Source organism: Hyaena hyaena, unplaced genomic scaffold, assembly GCF_003009895.1.
Source record: "Hyaena hyaena isolate Hyena2069 unplaced genomic scaffold, ASM300989v1 scaffold_1058, whole genome shotgun sequence".
Taxonomy (NCBI): Eukaryota; Metazoa; Chordata; class Mammalia; order Carnivora; family Hyaenidae; genus Hyaena; species Hyaena hyaena.
Window position 1 is genome coordinate 102,706 of NW_024081692.1, and position 26,078 is coordinate 128,783.

General features: G+C 34.4%; 1 protein-coding gene across 1 annotated transcript in view; it reads left to right on the forward strand.

The window, feature by feature from the left end:
• The window catches only part of LOC120223887 (follistatin-related protein 5), a gene marked incomplete at its 5' end in the record, with an annotated part of 127,154 nt that overhangs the window by 77,092 nt on the left and 23,984 nt on the right, over nt 1-26,078 (forward strand). Inside the window, one exon of the mRNA XM_039222123.1 lies at nt 277-401. Coding sequence (XP_039078054.1) covers nt 277-401 — 125 coding nt within the window. The remainder of the gene's footprint in view (nt 1-276; nt 402-26,078) is intronic.

Genomic DNA, 26,078 nt, shown 5'->3' on the forward strand with positions numbered 1-26,078 from the left:
TAATACAGAAGTTGTTTATAATAATTTAATAATTTAAGCAGAAATTATTCAAGACAAATCTTTTTCTATTTTTTTTGTTTATAAACACAAATCTCTATGTTGAAAATAATCAAACAATTACAAAATTCCAATTTGCTTAATGATATACTAATTTTCAGGATGGCAATAAAGAGTCAAAGAAATGACTGCTGATTTGTTTCATCTCTAAATAAAATGAACACTGATACTATTAAGGGAATGCACTGCCAATGTCTAACCATGATGTGCTCTGTTTAGGTAATAACCCTGGCCAGTGGGAATGTGCCCCACCACACTATTCACACCCAGCCAGTGGGAAAGCAGTTTGACCGAGTGGATGATTTTTTTATCCCCACGACAACACTCATCATCACCCATATGAGGTAAGTGCTAAAATGAGTGATCAACTTTTAGATTCGTCCCTAATTTAGATAAGAAGCCATAAAAACTAAAACCCATTTCTGTTATACAACAGATATACACATAATTGCACATGATTGATGAAATTTTATTTACTGACATTAGTAATGAATTTCCTGTCATGTATTTCTTTGTATGCTTAATAAGGAAGAGAATGTTAAATGATCAGTTGCATTTTTAAATCAGTTTTACAGTTAATATTTTTGGAAGCTATCCTTAGACTCTCCTTATTAGACTTTTGCAAAATGCTGACATTTGAACTCAGCATGATAAAAGAACCACTCTTCTAGAAATCTATTCAATGTATTATAATGACATTCTTATACCATTTTTGTCCATATAGAAATCAATATAAAACTGTATTAGGAAGTATATGACAAATTGCAATGAAAGGTTTGAGGTCCACACTTTGAGGAAACAAGTTGGTGTACTCCATCTTTGTGTGTACTTCTAAGAGGAGGAAAAGTAATAACTTCTAATAACATCGCTCCAAAGTTCCATAGAAGTGGCTCAAATGCATAAAAGAGGGAGATTGGATATGTCTGTTAGTGAATTTGAATCTAATATTTTGTTCTGTTTCTCAACTGAATCAGGTGGAAATGCTCCAGATATGTTATATGAGTCATTATTTGATTCTTCTGTATATTTCTCTGGTATTAAATTGGAAATTATCTTATTTAAGAATTGGAGCTCTAAGAATTCTGAAAGATTAGGAAATTCAACTTCCACAAGTAAAAAAGGGGGATTAATAAATCAGAATTGTGGCTCATAGTCAGACACTACAGTTAAACTGTCATTTGCATAGTCAAGTATGTTTGCAAAGAGGTTAGCATATTTTTCAAGCAATTGACCATTACTTTCAGAGTGTCTATTATGTACTCAGCAATAAAGTGATTAAAAAATGTAATGGTCTGTTACAGTTATTACATGTTTTATGGAAAATAAGTAGAACATGTTGAAAATGCAGCATATTTTAAAAGTGTTTGTATCAAAGTCATAATTTTTACATTTGGCTATAAGTATTGTAATAATAGTTCAGACACACAAGAAATCAGCATATTAACCAAAAATGGTACCACTTGAGATGGTACCTAAAAATATGTTTTTATACTTACTTGATAAAGATACAATTTCATTTAATTGGCAATGAGTGTTATGATTAATTCCTTTGTTATTTTCAAATTATTGATAAATTATCACTAATCAATAATTTAGTATATAAAACTTGTTTTTATTTACTCCATTTTCTATTATGCATTACTGTATTTCATATACTATTCTCAGCTTTGCTTTTTTTTTTTTTTTCCAAATACACTAATGATGGAATTATTTGGGACAAATATCCTGTGTCTATAACACTAATCAGGTTAATAGTGTACAGTTCAGGGTTTTCCTTTTTCCCTGCAACCAGTAAATTATTTCATTATGGTAAGATAGCTACCAGGTCAAGAGTTTAACTTTGTCTAAATGCTGTAAGTACTATATGTAATTCTGGGTTTATATTTATAATTGCAAGATTACATTGCACAATTAAAGAATTGGTATACATACAGTCAGAACATAACATCTCTTTAGGGTCTTACTACGTAGTAGAGGTGGAGCTAATAATTAGAGGAGCATCAAATAATATGAACACATATAAGACAAAATTTTATTTTGGTTATTTCTATATATTATGACAAACACTGGAAAGCGTGCTTGAATGTGGAGAATAAGCTCAGGGATCCCCTGGGCTTATACCAATGGGTTAACAAGGCATAGAGAAATAAAAAGCCATAGGATGCTCACACCCGAATTTGGGTAAACATGATTGGCACCCTCGAGAATAGGATGGTGCAAAGGCACCCCAAGATTAAAATGATACAGAAGCACCCTGCGAATAGTGGAGTGCAGAGCACCCAAAATAGAGAAGGAAAGGTAGAGGCCCCAAAATAGGAACAAGCAGAGGCGCCTGGGTGGCTTAGTTGGTTAAGCGTCCGACTTTCGCTTAGGTCATGATCTCGTGGTTCGTGGGTTCGAGCCCCGCGTCGGGCTCTGTGCTGACTGCCAGCTCAGAGCCTGGAGCCTGTTTCAGTCTGTGACTCCCTCTCTCTCTGACCCTCCCCTGCTCACGCTGTCTCTCTCTCTCTCCTAGAAATTAAAAAAAAAAAAAAAACAATTAGGAACAGGCATAAAGGATCCCAATACAAAGGTATATGAGGTAAACAAGATTAGGCATACAGGGCAAAAGTGCCCCCCAATTTAGTATTACAGCAGAAAGCTGCTTTCACAGGAAGGAAGGACCAAATTAGGTAGGCAGGTAATTTGGGGTATAGAGCACTGCACTTTGATGCTATGCAGATGCAGGTGATTCTACCCAGTATGGAGCTAATTTACAAAAGAAAAGCTGCCCTGTTAACCTTGAAGTGTTTTGCCCTATCTGTCTTATCCCTGAGGCTAGCTAAGATAAACAAACCTGGCACCTCTTTAATGTCATTAACAACCATTTGTCCATCTGCCAGAAGCCGGGATTTTATTTTCTATTGACCCAAACCCCAAACACTGTATGTCTTCAAAACCCCCTTTCCCTCATGCCCATGAATTGATGTTCACTGATTCATTGTCTCTGTGCACGCCCATCATATCTGTAAGACTTCTGATCTTAATAAATATGGGGTAAGGACCCTTATTTGGGGCTCTTGTTAGTCATCTCTCTCCTATTTTTTAATCCTGCGTCCGCTTTCTTGCTAGACAAGAAAGAACTTTAGACCCAGAGTCTACAACACTTGAGGATATTTTTAATCTTTTTTTCCTTTTAGGGATGCATAGTGAAATGCAAGAGTATTTTGCTTTACTCATACACGTACTAAATTATAACCCTACTTGCATATAGAGTCGAATTTTGATGAATGTGGATGGTTAGATTTTGTACTGCGGTTCAAACTCACTGTTCCTATTACTAAAGTGAAGATTAAGAATAAAAATTATCATACATTTCCAAAATCCAAACATTAAATATAAACTATTTTAACATAATGAGAATTTTGTCTATGTTAGGAAAATCTGAGGGACAGATATGATCTTTTCTACTACCAATTTCATGTAACATATGTTTCTAATCAAATTTGGCATGTGTTTAAATATGTGTTACAAAGATTGATCTTTTTATAAATTGTCCTTTTTGGGATTTGAAACTATTTTCTGACTGTTGTACTTGGTATATATTTCCAGGCCAGGCAGAAGGTCTGACACATAATATGTGTTTAATTAATATGACTTTCCTTCCTCTGACCCCTCATCACATTAATCTACTTTTCTCTCAGATTGCTACATCCTCGTTGCAAATAATTTATATCTCCAATGTCTGAAAAGCTTCTGGACAAGTGTCAGGATTTTATATCCTAAGTGCCTAAAAACTTGTAGGCTCCTAATTTACATATCTCAGAGGAATGGAAATAAAGAAGAAAATACTACACTATCTCCTAAGCCAGAATGTGTATGGTTTGGAGGGAAATATATAGCAATGAAAGAACTGTATTTCTTACGTACTGGATTTCTCAGCATCTAACATGATATCAGAGATGCAACAAATACCACACCAAGAGCACATGAATTCTGTGGAAGCAATAAATAGGAGTAATAAGTACTTACATTTCCTGTCAGACAGATCTAAGCCTTCATTTCTTTCTAAAGACTGGAATGAAATAAAGTTTAAATATTATGTTCCCATAATCATTGTTCAGACTACTCTACTCATAATCTACAATGGTGCAGAGTCTCCCCTGCGAATACTTACAATTTTGCTAAAAGTCTCTATTTTTCCTGCTTGGCTTCTCCTCATTCTGTCCTCCTTTTTTTAATTTTTTAATTTTTTTATTTTTCTTTTGTTAGTGTATATAATTCCCAAAATTGTTTAATCTAATCAGTAAAGTAAATCAAGACTGAGGAATTTAAGAGAACAAAAATTACTTTATCAATCTATATTAAAAAATAACCTTGTTGTTTAAAAAATAATCAGTCGGGGTGCCTGGGTGGCTTAGTTGGTTAAGCGTCCAACTCTTGCTTTTGGATCAGGTCATGATATTTCAGTTTCTTGGGTTCCAGCCCCGTGCTGGGCTCTGCACTTGGCAATGTGGAGCCTGCTTGGGATTCTCTCTCTATCTGTCTGTCTCTCTCTCTCTCTCTCTGCTGCTTTCCCACTCATGGTGTTTCTGTCTCTATCAAATTAAATAAATAAACTGAAAAAATAGAGAAAATAATAATGTCTCAATAAAATTTGGAAAGATGTTCACTCTTTAAGGCAGCTTAATATTCTCAGCACATTAAAAATCCTTGAGAGCTTAGGTTTATTTTTCCCCTTTTTAATTGAAGTATAGTTGATATACAAAGTTATATTAGTTTCAAGTGTACGGCACAGTGATTTGACAATTGTCTTGTGTTATACTCTACTCACCATGGTAAGTGTAATCACCATCTGTCACCATACATAAATATTACAATGTTATTGACCATATTCTCTGTAGTTCTATATGTCTTTCACCCATTTTACTCATCCCCTTTTCTGTCCCCTCCCTCACAACCACCAGTTTGCTATTTGTATTTATAATTCTGTTTTTCTTTGTTCATTTATTTTTGCTGTTTAAATTTTACATATAAGTGAAATACTTGTCCTTGTCTGACTTATTTCACTTAACATAATACCCTCTAGGTCCATCCATGTTGTTGTGAAAGACTTCATTTGTTTTTATGGCAGAGTAATATTCCTGTGTGTGTGTGTGTGTGTGTGTGTGTGCGCACGTGCATATGTTTCACATCTTCTTTATCCATTTTGAATTGCCTAAGGAATTTTCATTTCAGAAAACCAGTTTCCACTTTAAAAATATCTGAGGAGGAAGGCCTCATTCTATCCATTCATTCAGTTCCTCAGCTGAATTCCTTCCCATTCCTTGAGACACACAGCCTACGCCACATACAGTTCTTCTTCTTCTTCTTCTTCTTCTTCTTCTTCTTCTTCTTCTTCTTCTTCTTTAATATTTATTCATCTTTCAGAGGAGAGAGAGAGAGAGAGAGAGAGAATGAGCGGAGGAGGAGCAGAAAGAAAGGGAGACACAGAATCCGAAGCAGGCTCCAGGCTTTGAATTGTTAGCACAGAGCCCGATGTGGGGCTCAAACCCACCAACCATGAGATCATGACCTGAGCTGAAGTTAGACGCTTAACCGACTGAGCAACCCAGGCATCCCACAGTTATTCTTAATTTATCTTATGGAGTGAGAATTTATTAGTAAAAAATCCCCTTGGGGTTTTATGTGTTCCTGTTTTCTCTATAGAAATCAGAAGGGTACCTGAGCCCTAGGCTGGGGATAAAACAGTTACACCAATGCCATAGTATCTTTGATCTAGATCAAAATGGTCTTTAAACTGTTGAGTTCTGGTTACTGGACTAAGTTTGTGTCCCTGCCTTCCACTTTCTTGAATATGAGTGCTTATCCAGAAGATAAAAGAACTCCAGACCAGCATTCAGCCATTCTTTAAGATATGTATATGTGAGCCCTTGTTCTGAATTTAGTTTAGTTTAATGAAACTAAACTTCCAGGAAGATGACAGAAGGTATATTATAATCCTGTTTCCCCAAAGTTTCAACTACTTACTCAACTTCTGAAAGGGATTGACTAAATACTTAATGACTGAAAGTTTGTTCTTAAAAGTTATTAAAATTCTAGTATAGATATTTTTTATATATCTGAGTGTGAATTAGTTAATATCCCCTCCCAACTGTTCATGGAAAATTCAAATTACTTGATATGTAGTTAATAATACAGATGATATTCTGATGCTTTTTGAAACATATTGATTTAAATCTCTGTATATATTTTTTTGTTTTTAAGTAAGAGTAAAAAAGTATATCTTATGTTCTATTAATATGCACAAAAATAGTTTCATTGAATATTTAATAAGGGATGTACTTTTCATGTTAGTAATTTATTGCACATTTCAGTTAACTAGCAATGTATATTAACCAGACACTCATTTTTCAGATTTGCAGTTAATAGAGAATTTTCTTTAAAAATCTTAAACTTCAGCAACTAATTAATTAATCATAAATCTTAGTTCTAAAATTGAGGAGATTATGCAGTGCAAAAAGGATGTGTTTTATAATGACATGAGAAATATAAATTTCTTATATGAGGAATTTCAGTTTGGAATTTTATCATCTTCTATACACAAATATATCCAGATAGGAAAAAGATAGGAAAAATTAAAAGAGACTATTAAAAATGAAATGCATGTTAATTATCAGAAGAATCAATTATGTCTACTTAATGTTAAAAATATTGAAATAATAATTTATTTTCTTTTTTAATCAAAAGTGCTTTACAAATTTAAAGGAAATTGTTTGTACTCTTAACTGGTGTCCAGAGCTAAATTATTATAATATCATTAAGTGTAAATAGATATATTTGAATGATATTATTCAATCAAATTTGGCTTAAGATTTTTATGATTTGATTGATTTGGCTAATGCATGGGGGAATTTCATAATTTTTGTATTAATTTTTTAATTAGCCAGAGATTAAAAATTGATTTAAAAGCAAGTTGTTTTTTGTTTTTATTTTTGTTTTTGTTTTGAGAAAAGTGGTTGTATTACAATGGTCGCATTAACTTCAAAGTAACTAAATCTCACAAAGAATGAACACATACATAATTGATATTGTTTCATTTTCGGTACCATTCTGAAGAGAAAAGAATTTAAATGTCAATTTTGTGTTGTGATATGTGTAAAGATTGCAACTTACTGTGCAAGTTTTACTATAATTAGTATAGGAAATGAAAAACCACAGGTTTGGTAGTGATTTATCAAATTATCATATGTTTTTTTTTTTTTAATTTTCCTTGTAAAGATTCATGAGTGAGGAGAATTGAAAAAATAAGAGTAGCTAATGAGGTGGCAGATACCCAAGCAATGAGTGACAAAATATATCCATGGAACTCCCTCCCACCTTTGGAAGATTCTTCAGTGAGTCTTCCAAAGATTGATTTATTTTTGGTAATGGGGTGACTAAAGTGAAAATGATATAGGGGTCAAGGTGGCTCAGAGCAAGGATACTTGATAAAGCTTAGTGCAAGATACCTAGAAGGCCAGAAACTACAACAAATGCAGAAATTAGCAGAAGTCTTTCTGAGAACCTTTGACTTGTAATGAATAAAAATAGTTGGAAGATAAGGAAGAAGGTAACAGCTAGATCTTTTCACTTCCATTAAAAGGGCACAACATTTAGGGCTCTAAGAAATTCTTCAAATTTTTTCCTAACTAAACTAATAGCTTTGATACAATTTACAATAAGTAAATTTTATTCCACATTGGGGTGCCTGAGTGGCTCAGGTGGTTAAAGATCAGACTTAGGTTCAGCTGATGATCTCACAGCTGGTGGGCTCGAGCCCCATGTCGGGCTCTGTGCTGACAGTGTGGAGCCTGAAGCACAGTTCAAGTTCTGTGTCTCCCTCTCTCTCTGCCCTTCCCCTGCTCATGCTTTCTCTCTCTCTCTCTCAAAAGTTAAAAAAAATGAAAATAAGTGCTACATAAAGGAAAACATGTATTTAAAGCCTGACTCTTCTAGGTCTACAAATCACATGTCTTCCCTCCATTGTCCTCTCTGAAGTTAAGACTGCATCTACAGACAAGTTTAATCCCATCTAGTTCAACTGGCACAGAGGACACTTCTAGTAAATACAGGAAGGAAGTCATTTCTGACTTATGTACTACTTCAGTAGTCCTATAGTAGAAAGCGAAGATAGCAACTTCAATGAGCTAATTGAGATGCTTCGAAAGGCTTGCCTACCCTTAACATCAACACCAGCACTACCATTTGATAATATTGCCTAGAATTTCAAACTCTGTTCCTCCTGTTTCTTAGGTTATATTTCTCTAGAAATTTACCTTTAAAGTGCTTCTACTTCTTGAGAGGAAAATGAAATTGTTAGGAAATTTGATAATCTTTATTACTGGCGTTTTACTTTATGGTTTGACTGGTTGATTACATAGTGTCTTAAAAGTAATGTTTGAACTTGGGAGGGTGTGCATGTGTGTATTATTTCAATCGATGATTACATAATAAGCAATAAGAAGGATAGAGTATATATAATAGAGAACTTGAGAGCAACAGCACCTGAAAGTGCCAGTTTCCGCACTTTTCTCTTCCTTGGACCTGACCTACTACACAAAACAAACAAACAAGCAAACAAATAATGTTCCAAAAGTTTCCTTGTAACACTCCACCTTTCCCTACCACATACCCCAAGATGATGTCAGTGTCGAATAAATATCTCAAATTGTATAATTCCATGGCTAGTGGACCTCAGTGTTAGTCTTCAATTTTGGTGGGCTGGAAAAGAAAGTGTATCAGGAGGCAGTGTTTTAGGACCCTCAAAAGTCAAATGAGTGTGAAGAGTGTAAGGTAAGAGGGTTGCAGTCAAATGTGGACTAAGGGGCTCAGCACTTACCCTGTTTTGGATCAGTCATAATTCTTGCACAGCCAATGGCTACAGCTCCACTGCAAGAAATGAAGAAAACTGAAATAACAAGGAACAGGCATCATTCTGGGAATCTGGAGAGAGGTCTATAGCACTCCTTTTCTGTTATAAATTACAGTAAAGAAATGATTAAGAAGGGATTGGAGTTGATTTATGTTTCCTCGAAGCTTCTCCAAGGGAAAAATAAACATTCTGTGAAAGTGAAAGTTAAAGTAAAGTAGATCATTCTTCCTCATATTTTATCAAATCTGTTAAAGCAAAATTATATATACGGCTAGTCATTTATCAAGGCAACTCTACACTTGTGACTTGATTCATGTCCAGGGCAAGTGTATGGAGATACAATTTTCGCAGTAAAATTGTCTGGTTACACTGAAATCCTAGCACATCCGAAATTGAAAATATCAGTTGGGCAATTCCTTTTGAGGAAAAATATAATCTCAGGATGAGAAGCAACAATTAAAAGTGTTTTGAAAAATGGTTCTTAGAGAAAGAGCCCACGAAATCACAATTCAATGAAGTTCTTTTTCTTTTTTTTTTTTTTATTCCATTCATCCTTAGAAGCTAATTCCGCCCACAAAGAAATAAACTAATAAACTAGAAGGATTCTTAATATCCCAGGAGTAAAAACTCTTTCTATCTATATTTTCTCACATAGTAAATACCTGAAACATTCACAAATTCTGAAACCATGGCCTTCTCTTTTCCCAGTGTCTCTGAGGTTCTTCACTGCCCTCTCCACCCCAAGCAAGCACAAACTCTAGATTGTCGGGACCTGCTGTGTCTTGGGATCCTTACATGTCCAGAGCCTAGTGCACTATCTGAAAAACAGAAGGTGTTCATAAGTTGCGAGTTAAACAAAGTACATATGTGCACATTTATGAGTGTGTCTGCATATACGTATATAAATCATTGTTGGCAAACATTCCAGCATTCTTATATGAGTTCTTCTTACATGTAGCTTCTTCTATGTAAAGACTTGACAGCTTTCTTCATCTTATTTTTAAAGAAGTATAAACATACTTTACCCTTCAACTTGGATCTGTAATGCTATTTTTCTTTTTTACTGAGGTTACTGGATTGCTTTTTTACTTTGAACCTTCTTTAGCATACTGCATGGTCCACACATTGAGTGTAAAATGCTTACATGAAAACCACTGAGTGCTTGCAGCCAAATGGTGTGTGTGTGTGTGTGTGTGTGTGTGTGTGTGTATGTATTCAGTTTGTTGTCATCATTATTTCTCCAGTTAGATAACACAGTCTGCTTTCCTGCTTGGTCTCTGCCCTATATTAACAGGTCTTTCCACTACTCAGCCTTGTTAAAAAAAAAAAAAAAGAAAAAGAAAAAAGAACCTAGTGTCCAAAGTGGGTGAATCAAGTAGATCAGCACCTTTTTCAGTAAAATATACACTTAGTTAGATTAGTAGCCCATGTTAGCTATGTAATTTTTTTTATCATATAGGGAAACAAGATTGGATTTAAAAAGCAAACTGTATTTGAAGTATGAAAATCTCATTATTTAAAAAAAAAAAAAAGAAAAGTTTTGTACAGGTGTTATTAGTAGACTCCAAGCTCTAGGATTTAATAAAGTCTCTAAATAGATTCATTCTATAGAATTCTTAAAGGAAAATATCAATGAAGCACAAATAACATGTTATTTAGAAACACTATACATTGCAGATCTTCCTCTTGAGTTTTATTATGCAAAGAAAAATAGCTCTTGCTTTTCTCAGAGATCCTTATGCTAACTGATCAAAGTGATCAGTAAAATATAGGTCTGTCTATTTGACACTACCCAGTATTCTTAGGGGACAGTTGTGGGATATATATAGCATATTTGTATTGTTTTTTCCTTTGTCACATATGATTTTGAGTTTTGCTGGAAATGGTAAATCTAACTTATTTTACCTTGAAAGAGTAAAGGACAAAGTTACATCGATTGCTCTCATTGCTTGGTGGTAAAAACAGACTCAGGTAAGAATTAAGATTAGTAAATAAACAGGGGCACCTAGGTGGCCCAGTCTGGTAAGCATCTGACTTTCACTCAGGTCCTGATCTTGTGGCTTTTGAGTTTGAACCCTGCATTGGGCTCTGTGCTGACAGCTAACAGCCTGGATCCTGCTTTAGATTCTGTGTTCCCCTCTCTCTCTGCCTCTCCTGCACTCAGGCTCTGTCTCTCTCTCACAATTAAGTTATAAACAGCAAAAAATTAAAATACATTAGTAAATAAACATATTAAAAGTTAAGATATAATGCAATACATCAAGAGAGGGGTAGAGCTCATCCTGAGAATTTAAGTAATTTCTAATGTGAATTTACTATATGCACTCCATGACCTATTTCATACATATATTTAATAGATTATAGTATTTTAAATCAAGCTTATAAAGCATTAACTAGATCTCATGAAATGTGTATACAAAAGACTAATGTATATTGGAGTTTCGAATTCCTTCTATCTGAAATGACTATATTATTATTCTATTGAAGGTAGATGATATCTTTTACCAGAATATCTTATTTTATGAATTCATTAATTTTTATTGCTGAAACATTTGAAAAAAATACTAAAACTTTAAATACAAGTATCATAGCATAACAAAAGCCCTCTTTTGAATGAAAGACTTACTGTGGCTCAACAAAGAAATACTGTTAAATAAATAATTTTATCTTTGATAATCATGCATAAATTCACGATTACAGTCGTAAAACATTTTGGAAATTTTCTGTGAATGTGACTAAATACTTTTTATGTATACTTCACTTTTCAATTTTGATTAATCATAAGCACAAAGATAATTTACAGGTAATATAGTGGTGGTAGTGGGGGGTGTCTTTAGATGGACAAAATTGGTGGCACTGATATTCTCTCTGTTTACAGTGATTTAAGACTGTCAAAACGATTCACTGTGAACCCACCCAAGTTGGTATTTTGTGCTGTTTTAATTTAGTTGTATATCTATTTTTTAAATGTTTTTCTAATTTTTTAAATTTTTTTATTGCTGAGAGAGAGAGAGACAACGTGGGCAGGGGAGGGTCAGAGAGAGGGGATATACAGAATCTGAAACAGACTCCAGGCTCTGAGCTAGCCGTCAGCACAGAGCCCGATGTGGACCTTGAACCCACGAACCGTGAGATCATGACCTAAGCTGAAGTCGGACGCTTAACAGACTGAGCCACCCAGGTGGCCCATAGTTGTATATCTAAAGGGAGAAGGTGAGATGCTGCCTCACTATGGCAATCCATGTAGGAGAAAGGAATTGGTTATTGTAAGCCAATCAAATAATATTAACACAAATGCATTCTTCTTCCCCCCCTCCCTTTAAATTAACACTCAGTTGTTATGCAACAGTGTTCTAGCTCTTGCTTCTCTTTTTGAAAAAGAAACCAGGCCACAAAATTTCAGGTTTTAGAGTTCTTTAAATTTGGTTCAAACCAAAATACAGTATATGAAAAAGATGTCACATAGCCTTTAAAATATACTTTGACAGAAAAAAACACAAATTACAAGATATATAGAGAAACTGTTTATTAGGATTTATCTGTCAGGGTTTTATCCTTGTTATATACACTAGTGCTGTGTTGGTATATAAACCTCACAAAATGAATTGAAATAGTTTCAGGGGAAATTGACAGTTGTCTTAAGTGACTTAAAAAACTGCTGGCTGGGTTAGTTATGGTTAAAATTTCTGTATTTGTTTAGACTGAGGTTAGCTGAATTTTTCTATACTAAGAAAACTTTTCCTTTCTTATCTACCTTTTTTCCTTTTATTTGGGGGGGATTTTGTTTATTTTTTCTATACTGACAACTGATTTTAAAGGAAAACAGTATGAAATTACAGTAATTCATTTTTTGTCATGACGTAGAAGCTTACTTTTATGCTTATGCAATTTGCATACACAAATACAGTTTTTGGTTCTTTGAAGCAAAAGAAAATCAGAGTTTGCATATGGTATGAAAGTAATGGCTGATTTATGTAACTAAGCCAAGAAAATCCTAAAATAACTTAGGTTTTTCCCTCATAATGTAAATCAGGATTATTCATCAACTTGAGTGATAGAAAATATTTTTTATGTTTTTAATTAAAGTATATTTTTTAAAATTCTGTTTAAAAATCTAGTTGTACAAATATCAAATAATAAAATATTTGGAATATCTGAAGAGGTTTTATTAAAAAAACAGGACAATGTTTATTTAATACATAAAAATAATTTGAAAATAGATTATTAGTTTACATAAGAAGGTAATGTTAAGAAATATTTTTAGTAGATCATAGATACGCATATCTTTATGTGAGCTAAATATGCCTTCTAAGATTTCTTGTACATAGCCTTAATTTGTTTGGTGATTTTTGACATCAAAAACCCTTACTTCCATCCAAATTATTATTCACATTGGGATATAATGGAATCTAATTCAAAGAGACTTTGTTGGACATAAATTATTTTTTATGAAATAGAATCAGAAGGGTACCAGGGGCTCAGTTGTTTAAGTGTCCGACTCTTGATTTCAGATCAGATCATGATCTCACGGAATCAAGCCCGTGTCAAAGCAAGGAGCCTGCCTGGGATGATTCTGTCTCTCTCTCTTTCTCTCTCAAAATAAATAAACATTACAAAGATAGAGTAGAATAGAAATTATTCACCAACAGTCATTTTGAAATATACATTATTTTGATAACTTAGTAATTAATGCTTTATGAATAAAGAGATTTACCTCATAGGTGTCATCATTATCAGATACCTTATAATAAGAGAGGTCACATGAACCTGTTTTTTACATTTTTTTCATTTCCTGAATCAAGTCTGTGCCCTGACAACATCAAATAAAGATATACTGAGAAAGTTTTTGATACTTTGACCACTTATCTGATTTCAAGTTGATCCATTTACCATGTTTTACAATTTTTAAATACTTGGAAACACTTTTGGATAACCATAATATGTAGCTTTACAGAAGGCAGATATGTCATATTTAATCTTCCAATCACAAAGTTTTTATTAAAATGTAAAATTCATCAGAGAAATATTTTTCTTTATTGTATTTATACTAGTGAAATATAAACAATAATGTTCAATTTAAATGTAAGTCACTCATGTGTATAATTTAGAGATTCACTTTTATTATGACAAACTCATAATGGTTTCCTAAAAGTTATGCAAAGAAATAAATCAAAAATTTGAATTGTATCAGGAAATAAAGGAATGAAAATATTAAGGAAAAAAAGCCCAAGTACATGGGAAATTTATTAGAAATATGAGAAATATACTACTACCACTTATTCATATTATCTAACAGCTTAATGATTAATGTCCAACTTTCCTCTGGTCCTCTGTATAATAATTATTTAAAGTGATTTTTTACAATTTTATTTTAATATAGAAGCAAAGCCTAATTTTCTGAAGTCAAAGTCTGAGTTTACTTTATCATTTACATACCCTCAGGTTGCATTGCTTGGTTATAGTTTTGTTCCTATTACTATGGTTATTATATAATAAGTTAAGAGTAATGAAGAAACACTGAAATACTTACTCTATGCCAGACAGTGAGCTCAGAATTTTTATGCACTGCCTCATTTAAAACTAGCAGCTACATAAATTTTTATCCCTAGTCTACATATGGTGAATCACTTAACTAATAATAAGTGTTGGAACCAGCTATAAACTCAGCTCTGTCTAAATTCAGTTTAATACTTAATACAATTTAGTGTTCAAGTCCTTTTTTCAGTTATCAGGGAAAACCTAATGACTGATGTCCTGTGCAAATTATCTTAAACTTACCTTTAAAACATTCCTTTTCTCGCTTGTATGTACCTCTTCTATGACCTAACTCAACAACAAACCTACCTCACAACAAACCTACACCATATTTTCTCGCCTATCTGCGTTTATTTGCAGAATGCCTTGTTTCTTCACCGGCTGCCTAATAAGCATTTCAGGGCTTGTCTCAAAGCCATCTTTGATAAAGTTTGTTATAATTTCCCTAATTGGAATCCTCTTGGCATTCTGAATTTTTGTTATTTCTCATCTGTGTTGAGACTTGCACAGACCTAGTTTGGAAAGTAGCTCTTCAGATCCTTTGGGGCCTTTAACACAGTATTTAATTTTGCTTAGATCAGTTTGATTTTCTTCTTCCACAGGTAAATGATTTTAGAAGGATAGAGAAGAAAATATGATGTGGTGTCTACAGTCCCTACAGACCCTACAGTAATTTTTTTCTGTCTTCTCATGTCTAACTTCATAACGGACATTTATTAATCTGCTCCTCTCCACTCTCATGACACAGTCCTAAGCTGAGCTTCCTTATCTCGCGCCTTGTTCTTTACTGTTTCTCTATACTTCTCATTGTCTCCCTATTTCAGTTCACTAAACAGAGAACCACTACAACTTTCTTCCTGAATTCCTGGCTGTGGTGATTCAGTTCTGCATTGGGGAAAACAAAACAAACAACAACAAAACAACATCAACCACAAAACATGTTAAAATATTTCCTTTTGCACATAGGTTAAGTCCGAACAAGGTTGAATCCACTTCCTTAGCCGCCTTAACTCCTAAGGCAGATCTGCACATACCGTATGGTCCAGCCAATGTGAAACTGAGTAGCCCCTATAATTTCCTGCTCCCACTTGACCATTCACTTTGTCTAGGGGGCTTTCTCTGATTCTGATTCAGATCCTCTTAATTTATGTCCATCTCCTGGCCAAACTCAAAAACACTCTAATTCGTGCAACATTTTATATTCTTCTGTCATTTATGATAGCAGTCTCCTCAGAACTTACTTCTTGTTAAGTGCACCAACCTCCAATCAATGGTTAGTTTATTTCATTTACTCTTTCACTACAGCTGAACTGTTCACATGCCAGACACTAGTCTAGATTCCAATAGGAAACTGAATACAGACTTTGTCTTATTTTCCTATAGTATTATATGAATATCACAATAGTTCATAAAACTTTCATGATATTTTTTAAAAAGAACTCACACTTTGGAATGATAGGAATATAGATCCAAATTCAGATGCTACCGCTCACTACAGTGCGATTTTAAGCAAATTAAACTTTGATAAGAACATTTAAAGAATCTGTCTGCTAGGGATATGTTTCTCATCTAGAAGTGTTGCTTGTTTCAAATATTAGTTTATCTTTAATCCACTGGAATGATTTTGTTTGCTTATTCCTCCCCCTCCTCCATCACCTACAGCTATACACAATTTATGTGCATACTTAGGTCAATTGACACCTAATTTTGAAATATTTGTGTTCTTTTTTTTTCTCTTCCCCAAAGCAATGGAGCCCTATGTTGAAGTCTTTATGTAAAAGAAATAAATGTCGTAAAACCCAGGTTAATTAAACAGAAATGCGTGGGGTTGGCAGGAGAGGAAAGCCCTACCCACTCACCTTCACTTTCATTTCTTCCCTGCTTCTCTATGCAGATTCCAATGGGGTATAATTCTTTAAAATCTTTTAAGTGAACTTTACCAAGAATTTTTAAAAGAATTTTGTCTGCTACGATTCGCCCTCCGTCTTCTTAGCTCCGTGTCTTTGCATAGGTTTTTTCACTTCCTAACTGCAGAAGAAGAGCACCTGGATAGAGACATAGACAAATAAGTCCCCCAATTCTCTCTGACCATAATAGTTCAGACATGAGCATGTAACCCACTCAGAACCCATAGGTTACAATGAAAATTTTTTCTGGGTCTTTCTAGAAAGAGGCTTCTATGTTTTTGTGTAGTCTGGTCTAGGAGATCTAAAGCTTCACCAGTTATTTTCACACTCTGTGAAGCCTAGACCTGAAATCAAGATAGAAGACAGCAGAGCCAATATATGAAGAGAAAGTATGGTCTATGTTAATATTACTGTAGACCAAATTTCAGCTCTGCTTGATCTGGTTCTAGAATTTCTATATGTATTAATCCCAATATTCCTTTTGGTTTAAAAAGTCTTGATTGCATACCCTGTCTTTTACAAAACAGTGTAAGAGTAGGCTTCCTCATGTCTAAAATACACCTATTACCCACTTCACACTATTTTGAGTTGATTGCAGGATCTTGTGCAGTTTTTAACACAATAGGTGATTAGCATATGTTATTTTCCTATTCCCTTGGGTTGGCGAATTTCTTGTCATGGTATAGTTACTATAACTATAGCAGTTATACAAATTAGCACTCGGTAAATATTTGTTAAAAAGTAGTGCACTTAGTAATGTTTCTCTGAATGCCTGTTTAGCATGGTGATTTTGGATAAAAGAAAAAAGGGCAGTGAGTCAAGTCCCAGTTTGTTGCTTACTGAAAACATCTCCATGGCTTTAGTGTTATGGACACAGGGAATGACTATTATTTATCAACCACTCGTGTGGTTTGGAATACACCTGTTCAGTTTGGAAATATTTGGATCACTTGAGGCAGCTCAAGATTAACACTGAGACTATAGGATTTCATCTTTAGCAGTTTTCTCAGAGTCCCTTAAATTACAAGAGTTACAGATGACGCCATTTGCTTATTCAGTCTGGGCATCTATCTCTACAGTTTTCACAAATCCACATTTTTCTCTAAGTTCTAAGAAGAGAAAACTCACTAGGACTTTCCTCAGAGAGAAACTTGTTATTTCACTTAGGACTTGACTGAAACTTGTGTTGTGACTGAACAAAACCTTGAACCCTGGGAATATTATAATTCTTCTAAGGTTTAGAGAATTTATTTTATTCCTTTTCTCAGGTGGGCTTCTTTATAAATACCCTAGAATGTTTGTTTGAAATTTATATCTTTCATATAATTCTGAAAATGTTCTAGAGACCTTTACTCAGTGATTTTTTTTTCTGTTTCAAAGCAATGTGTATTGGAGTCGATATTTCATTAGGTGACTCAGGTTTTTTAAAATGTTTTATTCATTTTTTGAGAGAGAGAGGGAGAAGCAAAGTATGAGTATGGGAAGGGCAGAGAGAGAGAGAGACATAGAATCTGAAGGAGGCTCCAGGTTCTGAGCTGTCAGCACAGACCCCGACATGGGACTTGATCTCGTGAACCACAAGATCATGACCTAAGCTGAAGTCGGATGAGATGCTTAACCAACTGAGCCACCCAGGCACCCGTAGGTGTCTCAGGAATCAACCTAGTTTATAGCTCTATTGACTAATTAGTAAGGTTTATATGTAAGTTAGAACCCTACGCGCCCCATGTATAATATTTCTCCTAAGACTGTAATTCATTTTTTAATTGAATTTATCAAATTGTAATGCAACAAAGAAGAGATTAATCTGCAGTTGATACTCAATATATTTGTTAAATAATTTATAATGCTCAGGAAGCTTTGGTTTTCGGTTCACTTTAATTTTGCGTTTTAATATTGGTGCTATTGGAGAAAATAAACCATGCAAACATGATATGGGAAACAGTTCAAAACAAGGATAGAGTGTTTTGTTTTGTTTTGATTTTTTTGTTGTCAGTCATGAGCACTGATGATTAACATAATTCCTGTGGGTAACTGTATTGAGTGCCTTATCTCTAGTGAGAAATATTTAAAGTAAAAACATCCTGTAATAAAGATGGCTTAGAAGAATTCTAAATAAATATCTATCAAATGAAATACTGGAGCATTTTTTAGGTGTCAATATCAGAGTAATCAAATAATAAACCTGCATGCTTATTACCCAAAGAGCATTATGTAGGTAAATGTTTGAACACTCTCAAAATTTATTACCCAGTTTACTAAGAATATCAATACATACTCAAGATGAATTAATAAAGAATTGTTCACAGCTATTTCTATTACATCCAATATATGTCCCTGTAAATGTCAGTTCTATAGTGTAATTCACTTTAGATCCTTTGAAGTAAAACACCATCAGTCGTTGAAATCACAGCTGTAATAGAGACTTACACACAAGGGTATGAAGGAAAATGTGGCAAAAACAAGAATCTCCAAAATAAAATCTAGATATGTTATTTGGCAGGTCCAGAGGCACATCAGTATTTTGAACAGAATGAACAAACAAACCACCAGCACAGTAGATGTTCATTAGGAGACGCAGAACAGCATGAAGAGAACAAGACAAAACTCCATTCTGTTGGAAATTGAGGCTGCCAGAGACTTTCTGTAGGTGTAGGAGGAGAGAAAATAAAATACTTCATCAACAAGGCCAGACGTGATGTGATTACTCTCATTGTGTTAGCTGTGATAGATAGATGATAGAGAAAGTAATGGAACAAAAATCTATATATTGATAAATCCTTTACATATTCAGTGATGACATGCTTGTTTTATGTACCTCCTGGGAACATTATGGCTATTCCTTGTTGTTGTTAAAAAAAGAAAAAAATTAAGATCAAACATAGCCTTGTCATTGTGAGATAAACTGCAAAATCCTCTTATTTTTCTCTATGACTCTAGTATTAGCATATATTGCATTGTTAGACATTTTCTACTTCTATCAGGACCTACAGCTTCTGAAAATGGCACTAATCCATTTTCAATCACTTATAGAAAATATGCCAGACCATGGCATCGATGAATGCCTCTCAAAGAGCCAGCTCATTTTGGCCACTACCTGGAGAACTTTCCTGACATAATCTTTTGATACACTAGAGGATATCTCTGTAACTTGTTACATGAATAACTTAATTTTGGGGTAGTACCAATTCAAAATGTCAGTGGTTTCAAATTACTCTGTATGCACATGTATTTTACATATGCACATATGAATGTGCATTAAATAATCAGGGTTTGTATTAAGGAGGTGTATACCAGGTTGTCATGAATTCTAATTGGTTGGTGCCCATGACCTATCAATTGTCAGATATTTTTAATATCACTTCAAAAATAACTGGTGTTGATTAAACAATCTGTGCAAGGGAATGTATCTTGTGCATGTCTTAGTTTATTATTAATCACAACAACCATACTAACCCCATCTCATGCATTAAGAAACAGATTCACAGAGAAATTCAATGGCTTACTCAATGTCACGCAAGTTATTACATCATGGAGCCGGGCCACAAACCTGCAGTCTGCTTGGAGTGCTGCGTTTGAGTGTTCTTAAACACTTCACTCTGCTGAAGGCACCCAGCTGACCCAATTCCTCAACACACGTGCACACACACTTACTTCCATTTAACATTTCCCCTTTTGTTGGCTTGTTTTGTGGAGAGGTTTTGCAATCTATTGTTCTATCAGGTTTATTTCTGAAATTTGTTCTATGGGACATTTTTTGAGAGACATTCATTGCTAATGTACAAACATTAGCAATGGCATACCATGTTATAAGACATCGAATTAATTAAATTGCATTGATTATACTCTATGTTTTATAATAATTGGGTGGTGCTAGGTTCTGGTGTTTTCAATGCTTAAAAATTACTTCCACTGGAAAACAAGCAAGCTCATTCCTTATTTTTCTCATCATCTAAGTTTCTTTCATAACTGCCAATATGTTACTCTAAAAACATTATTTATACTCACTATCAAATATTACAGGCATAGGTTTTATTTTAATTTTTTAAGGTTATTTATTTATTTATTCGTTTATTTATTTATTTCTGAGAGAGAGAGAGACAGCGTGAGCAGGGGAGGGCCAGAGAGAGAGGGAGATACAGAATCTGAAGCAGGTTCCAGGCTCTGAGCTGTCAGCACAGAGCCTGACAAGGGGCTCAAACCCATGGACCACGAGATCATGACCTGAGCTGCAGTTGGACGCTTAACCTACTGAGCCACCCAGGCGCCTCTAGAAAGGATACAATACATATTTTAATTTCAAGTGTAAGACAGGAACTATATAATATGCACTTACATTTCTAATCTATTATATCAGAGTGGATTGCTTGTCTTTTCCAAAATATTACTTCATATGTGATAATTAAATATTCTGTAAAAATATTTAAGTATCTTCAGTATAGTAGTTCATTACATTTGATTCATCAATTTAATTTTACTTTTGGACCCTTGTCCAGTACTGATATACTTTAATTCAATTCAGTTATCTTTTGTTCATTTAGTTTATGAATTATAGAATTGAGATATAATTCTGGGTATTCTTCAGACTTTTATATTTTTTTTCATGAGACGATGAAAAAATACAATTCTGTAGCCATATAAGATGGTAATTGGGCAACCTATTTTTTTTTCATCATCAGCAAGAGATAAAAGGATAATTAAAAGGCAACACATGAATGATTTTAGATAAAATGCCTTTGTTGAATGGTATATTCATTTTCACCATGAACACATCCAGTACAATAAGCTGCTCACTTATTTGTATTTAGGAGTTGTTATTTTCTTGCTGGTACATTGTGAACATAAAAGAAAAAAAAATAAGTATGGACTTTGGCCCACTTAAAGATAAATGTAAAAACTTCAAACAGACAGATGGAGTTCATAGACAGAGAATTACTTTAGATGCCTCAACGTTATCTTATTTTTATAGACAGCTATTTGAGTTAACTCTCCCTACATCCACAGACCTTTAAAAGCATTTTTCTTCATCCCCCTTGCTTTTAATGAAACGCACTTCCCCCTATTGTAAGCTATTACACACATGCCTAATTCTAAACAGCCTTGATATGTGTGGGGCTGAAGGAGGGAGTTGTGTGGCTTTGTCATTTTTGCCCACATGGTCATTTACAGACCATTGGTCCTCTATCACCAAGAGAAAAAGACAAATGCTCCTCTTTAGAAAAGTATAATCCCCTTGGGGTGCCTAGGTGGCTTAAGCATCCAACTCTTGATTTCAACTCAGGTCATGATCTCACGGTTTGTAGGATTGAGCCCCACACTGGGCTCCACATTGGGTTAACAGTGTGGAGCCTGCTTGGGATTCTCTCATCCTCTCTCTTTGCCCCTCTACCACTCACACTTGCCATCTCTATCTCAAAATAAATAAACATTTGAAAAAAAAAAGAAAGAAACTTGAATATAGATTAAAAGAAGAAGAAGAAGAAGAAGAAGAAGAAGAAGAAGAAGAAGAAGAAGAAGAAGGAGAAGAAGAAGAAGAAAACCTTCAGTAGTTACCTTTCTCCCCATGCCACTTCTTTCCATGTGACTTCTGCTCCAATATGGACTACTCATCCACCATCCACTTCACGCTTTCACAAGATCAACCAGTGCTACTGATTCTATCTCCAAAATATATTCCTAATTTGTCTCATTGTCCCTTTTACTCATATTGCATTTAGAATCAAATCAATGCTTCAAATAGGACAATAAAATGCAGTATCTATAAAAGAAATACCAGAATGGTTTCCATGGGATTAAAGCCATGTGTGACCTAGGTTTTTCATTTTGTCTTCATCCTCACCATCTGCTACTTCCTAATATTTGTCTTGTGCTTCACACAGAGCATTCATAGTGCCTCTACTATTCCAGGATCTCTTAATGCTGCAATATTTCTGTGCCTTATCTCATCTGTTAAAACATTCCAGCCCCTGATAATTGTATTTCCATAGAATTCTATGCAAGTCTTTATGACAGTAGAGCTCAGTTTTCAAAAATTATTTGTTCACATATTTGTCTTCCCTATGAGAATGAGGTTCCTAGTACAGAATCATAATCAGTGTACTGTTATCCTTAGCCCATATCTCATTGCCTGACACAAGAATGCTCAGTAAGGGACTGATTGGATATAATTAGTAGAAGCCACTTGTACATATTTCAGAAACTTTCCTCTGCATTCTTGAAACCAGTTAGGGGAAGATTTTACTTTCCTCTATCACAATACGAGCTAGTAATTCTTATTATTCTTAATGGATGAAATGTCCCAATTTTTTGATGGGTTTAATCTAGCCATTGAAGATAAACATAGGCATAGGTGGAGAAGTTTATTACAGAAATCATTAGCACATATGTTTAAACCAAGTTCTTCATAATTGAGTGAAATGGCTTACTATATAAACAGAGTTTAATGCATTTTGGTAAGTGCTATCATAGAGGTAATGTCAAGAATTTCTAATAGAAGTGAAGGACACAGCCATTTTGGACAAGTCAGAGAAGTGACAGTAGCCATGATGTCTACAGTTGGTTTTTTAAAAAAAAATTAAAAAAAGCAAAGCTTGGAACATGAAAATGCTAGCAGAGGGTTTGCACGGAAATTTGAACATCAGCTCACCCCTTCAGCAAACATGGAGGATGTTTAGTTTCTTACATCAAGCAAGTGGGCTGGCAACAGCCAACATCCCCCAAAGAGCTGGAAGAATCTGTGAAGGTATGTAGAACCCTTGAGAATTGATGGAAGAAACAAAAGGAACTTGTCTAGATCCTTATGCTCTTTTCAGGGTTATCAGCAGCAGTTACATTCTCTTACGGGCGGACAAAACTGTTCTTCCAACTGAGAGCAGTGAGAGCCGTCTGTTGTATCTTCTGCATGAGGTACACACATGTTCTTAAATCTTTGACCACTAAAAAGTAAGTGTCTTTTTGCTTATGTCTGTTGGAGAATTTCTATTAATCAGTCTAAGAGAACTACAACAAGTTCCATGCCATGGCTAGTCATACAAAACAAAGGGAGAAACATGAGGACATGTATTACAGATAGAGGAAATACGACGCAAATTAAAAAAAAGTTAAAAATGGCATTCCTACTTTTATAATCAGAAAATAAACTACACTTAAAAACTATTTTGCTTCCTTTAGGGAAGTCCAATTGATTCTGTGTTGTAAAGGATAAAGTGTTGCATTCATTGACCAATATGAGTAGCTTTGTTGAGAGTTGCCAAGAAACAGTCTAGTTTTGACCGTTTACTCTGAAGGCGGAAATTCTGGTTTAGTAATAATTTATTAATTCTGTTGAAGTTTTGTCACCTTCATGATACGGCTTATTGTAACTGGGCATTATTTTTATGTATCATTTATATGCGCTAGTCTTATTCTGGGTCTTTTGTAAAGCAGACACGAAGCAGGAATTTAGTAGGAGAAGCACCTGTCAAAACAAATGGGGAGAGAGACAGGCAAACTGGGGGAGCTACCTGACCCTGTGTGTGTCAGACCCTGAATGCAGAATGATGAAAAAAAAGGGGGCCAGCTTGGGTGAAACATCCTACGGTGCCAGAGATCTGGAACATTTAACAGTGCTGTTGGGAGTCCTAGCGCCAAAATTCCCATTCAGAGAAACCTTGCATCTAGTAGGAATGGGCCTGCTGTATATCAGTACTGGTCTTGAGCACTGGCTCAGAGCAGCCTGTTGAAAACAAGGTCAGGTCACAAATAAAGCTATAGATTTCAAAGCACAGCAGCCAAGACCCTCAGTCGATTAGGGTCCCCACAGGAGAAGAACTGATGATCTTATTTTCATGGCTGACACAGCATGTAACATGGGCCCTACAGAAATCAATAGTCAGCAAGGGTTTAGTAAAATTAATTGAATTAAGTTAAATTAAAAGTAACAATAAAAATGAGGGGGCTATTTTCCTAAGGAAACATCTTGAGATCTAGGCAAGATTTTAAAGTTAAGTTCTACTCTAAAGCACTTAGTTTCCAATTTAGGAGTTTTGTAATTTTTAGCTAATCTCTATTTTCTATATTTACAATGCTTGTGTTTTCATGATGTTTGGTTTTCTACAGTAGATAATGCATTATTTATATTTTAATCTCAACAATAGATTTAGATCTTCAAATCTATTGTCTGAATCTTTGTGACATAATTTATACTTAACATGACATTTAGTAGAGGGTGTAAGTCCTTTCATAACCATCTTTTGAAGGGGCATCTAGCTGACACAGTTAAGCATCTGACTTCAGCTCAAGTCATGATCTCACAGTTCATGGATTTGAGCCCCATGTTGGGCTTTGTGCCAATAGCTCAGAGCCTGGAGACTGCTTCAGATTCTGGTCTCCCCCTCTCTCTGTCCTTACCTTGCTCACACTCTGTGTGTTTCCCTCTCTTTCTCTCTCTCAAAAATAAATAATCATTAAAAAAAATCTTTAGTTGGATTCTTCGAGACAGTTGACAAACATTTTAAGTGTGGCTAGAGACCATTAGGAACTAAGTAAATTTTATGTGAAATTATTTTCAAGGCTCTCATAGCTACAGATCAGAGCAAATATGGTTGTTTTAGTCCTTTCGATAAGTAGAATAAAAGTTTACCTTCTTCTAATGAAAGATTTGTGCCCTCAAGCTTGGACAGGGAAAGGGGCAGGTGGTGGAAGTAAACTTGGAATAATTCCTGTGCTAAAAATACCCACATTTGTATACCTGCCTACAAGGTTCTCTCTTTTGTTTAAAACTCACATCAAATTTTGTCTGTTATTTTTAACGATTTTTTCCAGATATTTTTGTATCATTTCTGTAGCTACATCTATATTACTCTGTCCATTTCCTGTGTTCTTAAAACTGATTATGATTACAGCTACTGTAGCATTTGTCATATTGTATTTTATATCAGAGAAGTATTTTTTGTCACTGCATTCTAGAGATTAAGCTTATGAGGTTAAGATAATAGAATTTTGTTAAACTTTTCACTTATTGCAGTACCTAACAGACAAAATATTATTTGGGTAGAATTTATATATATGTAAATATATATATACACACACAAACATATATATCATATATAGAACATATGTATCATGTTTATAAATGTTCATCAATGTTAGTAAATTTAACATGCACATAGTAAAGAATATGTAGATACAAAAATGCTTATAAGTTACACAACATAAATAATATTGTGCAAATGGCATAGATTGAGACACTACCCAGAAGATGGTAGATTTTTTAAGATTTTTTTTTCCTAGTCCTTTCTGTTGGTTTACAATCTTCAGTCATTTCTAAATAGTAGCTCTTTTTCTCTATGCACTAATTAAAAAAAATATATATATATATATATTCCCCACAGTAGTTTCAAGCTTGACTCATGACCATCTCACTCCTGAGAGAGGAATAGAATAGAATTTAAGAACATAGGACCCAATCCAAGATCCTCAGTAAGTGAGCTGTGTAACTTCAGGTATATCCTTTAATCTCACTGAGTTTCAAGATTTTCATCTGTAAAATGAAGGGATTGAACAAGATCATTTCTAAAGTCCCTGAAGTTCCGAAGCAAACTCCAAGGTCTTACGATTGCCTCAGACCAGAACATCTGGCTCTCTGCTTGTTCTTCTCCCTAATGCCTTGTGGTATCATGTAAGAATTACAAAGAATTAATCATTCT